Source organism: Triticum aestivum, chromosome 7B (genome assembly GCF_018294505.1).
Source record: "Triticum aestivum cultivar Chinese Spring chromosome 7B, IWGSC CS RefSeq v2.1, whole genome shotgun sequence".
Lineage (NCBI taxonomy): Eukaryota > Viridiplantae > Streptophyta > Magnoliopsida > Poales > Poaceae > Triticum > Triticum aestivum.
This window is the reverse complement of record NC_057813.1, coordinates 263796953-263800684: the sequence shown is the minus strand read 5'-3', so window position 1 is coordinate 263800684 and position 3732 is coordinate 263796953. Positions and strand designations below refer to the sequence as shown.

General features: G+C 42.6%; 1 protein-coding gene across 1 annotated transcript; it reads right to left on the bottom strand.

Moving 5' to 3' along the window:
* Positions 1–981: 981 nt before the first annotated feature.
* Positions 982–3512, bottom strand: LOC123155974 (60S ribosomal protein L10a). Its single transcript, XM_044574145.1, has 6 exons — positions 3355–3512; positions 3187–3215; positions 2261–2480; positions 1841–2006; positions 1333–1538; positions 982–1222 (listed from the first exon to the last, which is right to left on the bottom strand). The coding sequence occupies exons 2-6, from the start codon at positions 3189–3191 to the stop codon at positions 1169–1171; spliced, it is 651 nt and encodes a 216-aa protein (XP_044430080.1). The 5' UTR covers positions 3192–3215; positions 3355–3512; the 3' UTR covers positions 982–1168.
* Positions 3513–3732: the final 220 nt, after the last annotated feature.

Genomic DNA, 3732 nt, shown 5'->3' with positions numbered 1-3732 from the left:
GCATAAGCAGGAGGGCGCCGAATTGCCGCCATGAGATCAATGCCTCTAGATGCAAGGTCAGCCACCGTGTTGCCAAACAAGGTTTGGGGGTGGGGCGGCGCGGTTGCGGGTCAGACATCAAAGAGACCGAAGGAGCAGTAAGGAAGAGCAGAGAGACTTGTGTGAATGGGCACGAGATGTGACTGGAGAAGGGGGGTTATGAGCCACCCAGTCGTCTCTCACGTTAGGATAGGTCAATTCGGTCGTTCCCTACTGCTTGAGACCATTTATGACCAGCATGCCATGGAGTCGCTTTGAAACATATCGATCGATGATCGCTTAAATCCAAAGTTTAAGTAAAACTAATTTTACTGCCTTGCTTGCATTGTATGAGGTCTGACTATTTGGCTTGGATTCTCAAGAAGCTGAACCATGCATTGTATTCCCTCCGTTCCAAAATATTTATCTTTCTAGATATTTCAACAAGTAACTACATAGGGAACAAAATGAGTGAATCTATACTCCAAAATATGTATACATCTATATATAACCTCTAAAAAGACAAATATTTAGGAACAAAGGGAGTATAAGTCTTTTTAGACATTTGAAATGGACTACAACATACGGATGCATGTAGATATATTTTAAAGTGTAGATTCGCTATTTTGCTCCATATCATTTATTGAAATCTCTAGAAAGACTTATATTTGGGAACAGAGAGAGTATAAGGTCTGACTATTTGGCTTGGATTCTGAAGAAGCTGAACCACATCAACCGATCACTGAAAATCCAAAAGCATATAGTACTGACAGTCGTTTTTACAAAATCCCACTTCTCCGGTTTTACAGATAACAAACTTCTATTTTCCTGAGATTTGCTAGGCTAACCAAATAAGTTATCCATTTAAACACACTTATAGGAAACACTTCCAAGTAAAATCTACATTCAGATGACAATCAAGATCGCATATAGATCTCTGATAACAGGCACAACGCAGAATCATGACAGAAAATGCAGTTCCATTGCTCCCATGATTTCTGTTCAAGATAAGACTAGTACGATAAAATACTTGTTGATATTCGCTTAGGCAAACAGAAAATTGGTATCAGTGAAACAGATCTAATCCAAAGACAAGCAGGGGTCGGCAGGACAGCCCAGTATCTTATCAACTTCACTGGAGCGCACACACTTAGAACACACGTACACGCTTCCCCATGGTGCTCTTCACGTACAGGCACCTCACCTGGGGAACACAAATCATTTAAATCAGACTGTAGGATGCAATGTCATGCAAGTTAAACAACCAGAAACATAAGACAAATAATTGAAAGGAGAATCCATATGATGACTCACATTCTGCCAATTCTTCTTCAGGAGGGACACAAGGAAGTTGACGCTCATTTGGATGTTTTGTTGGATCTGCTTCTCGTCCATCGACAAGTTGCCTACAGCAACACCCATGCAAAGAACCTTCTTTAGCTGGAACTTGACTGTAGCTTTTGTCTCGTTGACCTTGGCTTCAAGAGATTCCTGGTGACTAACCAGAGTGGGAAACTTGCCTGCAGCGGCAGTGGCATGATTGGATTAGAAAAGATATAATGCCTGCTGCCGCATGGTATTAGTAGCGCCAACACTAGCAGACAGCTCACAGAGAGAACATAGCAATATACAGTGACGTTCTAGAGCAACAACATAAAATATCTAGGCAAAGAAAATAGTCTAATTGCTTTTTCTGCACAATCCCAAAGGCTCACAATGCACATAGCAACAAATGAAACCAATCAGAAGATGCAGAGGAATCTACAACCAAATTAAGACTTCATGTAAACAGTAATAGCATGAAACAAGATGGATAACTTGCCTGCCTTGTTAAGACCAGGGCCAAGGAGACGAGGGATCTGCTTGATTATGGCCTCTGATGCCAAGAAAGCATGGTACTTCTTGGCTAGCTTCTTAACAAGCTTCTTGTTCTTGTTCATCTTCTTGAGACTTTCAACATCCATGTAGTCAAGTCCCATTTTCTCAGCCTGTACACATTCCAAGACAGATTATAATATGAGAACATGCTAGTAGGGTAGTAGGCAGAATAAAAAAAAGATTCAATTCAATTTTCATGCCATATTATCATATGAGAAAGTATGGTAGTTCTTGGGTTAAAGAAATGTCACTAGCGTAATTGATACATGCAAGGCACGATCACTGTCAAAACATAAGCATTTCAAAAGGTGCTGTAGTTGAGTTAATACAAAACTTACACACACATATCAAGGAGAATCATTACCTGGTCGACATGCTGGGCATCACCAAGCATGCACACCCTCATCTTTGGGCGGGGGATATGGGGCAGCTTCACTGAGCCGCTGAAACGTTTGTCCTTTTGTGGGTCATAGTTTTTGAGACCGATCTGAAGCTCCACAGTCTCAGTGAACTTGCGCTTCTTTTCTCTGGCCTCCCCAACAATCTGGGTGATAGCATCCTTGACAGCGTCACTTTGGAGCTTACTGCAATGGGATAGACAAGCTCAAAATCTTGATGTTGTAAGAACAAACCTGGCAATTGAGTCACCCAGTTCTAGAATGATGTAGCTTGAAGGAAGCAGAAAACATGGGCAACATTAGAATACACCACAAGTTTTAGCAAGTTAATCTTGTGGACGACTACATTTAATCAATCTCTTTCGCACATCTTAAGCAATTTAGACTTGTAGATGACTACATTAAATCAATCTCTCTCGCACAATTAACTTTAACCACTTAAGAAACAATTGAATCGCTACGCGCGCATAAGATCTGAAGTCTACTCATAAAGCTAGTGAATCACTAGCTCACATCTTTAACGGACAAGTCTCTCTGGAACAAGATATTTAACTCGATTCCATGAGTATATCCAACAGCACAATGACATGCAAATGACATACTCCCTCCGTTCCTAAATATAAGTCTTTGTAGAGATTCCACTAGGTGGACTATATATGGAGCAAAATGAATGAATCTAAACTTAAAATGCATCTATATACATCCGTATGCGGTTTATAGTGAAATCTCTACAAAGACTTACATTTAGGAACGGAGGGAGTATATCAGAAGTAATTTACAGTGTTCGATAACACAACTGCAGAGAGCAATGGACAATTTTATGGCGCTGGACACAGTCGTGAAAAAAAAAACTAGATGAGATGTGATTCGACGGAAGGAGGCTAGGAAGTACCTCATGGCTGCCGCCGATCAGTTGACGCCCTGCAGGAGCGAAAACACGAGAACATTGAGATTAAGAGAGATCTAGCGGGAAACGGAACAAATCAAGCGCAGGATCGGAAAGGGAAAGTATACGAATTGAGGGGAAGAGGTAGGATGTGGTGTACGCCGGAGGACTTACGGATTTTGGCGTGGCGGCGGCGGCGGCGGTCAAGGGTGAGGGAGTAACGAAGAGGACGCGGACGGGCACGGAGGCCCCTCTTATATGTTCGGCACCGCGAAGCGATGGCAGGGCACGCGAAAACCCTAGCGCCTCGGATGGACGGTCACGGATGTGATTGCACGCGTTCTGGGCCGTTTCGGCTGTCTGACGCCTCTAAAGATCGTACCTATGGGCCGGGCCGGAAACCGAGCTGGTATATGACAATTCTTTTCCGAATGGTGGAATCCTATTTGGCGCTTAAGGGCAAATTCAACGCGGATCATCAAATCGCCTTTAAATGTCACTTTTGACCATTCGATGATATATTTGGTGGTACCCATAGGTACAATCTTAGGG

Excerpts from the sequence above, each read along its gene's own strand:
- LOC123155974 (XM_044574145.1), bottom strand. Across the intron at positions 1,539-1,840 it reads CCCTGGTCTTAACAAGGCAG|GCAAGTTTCCCACTCTGGTT; the intron begins GCAAGTTATCCA and ends CTGCCGCTGCAG. Across the intron at positions 1,223-1,332 it reads TGAAGAAGAATTGGCAGAAT|GTGAGGTGCCTGTACGTGAA; the intron begins GTGAGTCATCAT and ends TGTGTTCCCCAG.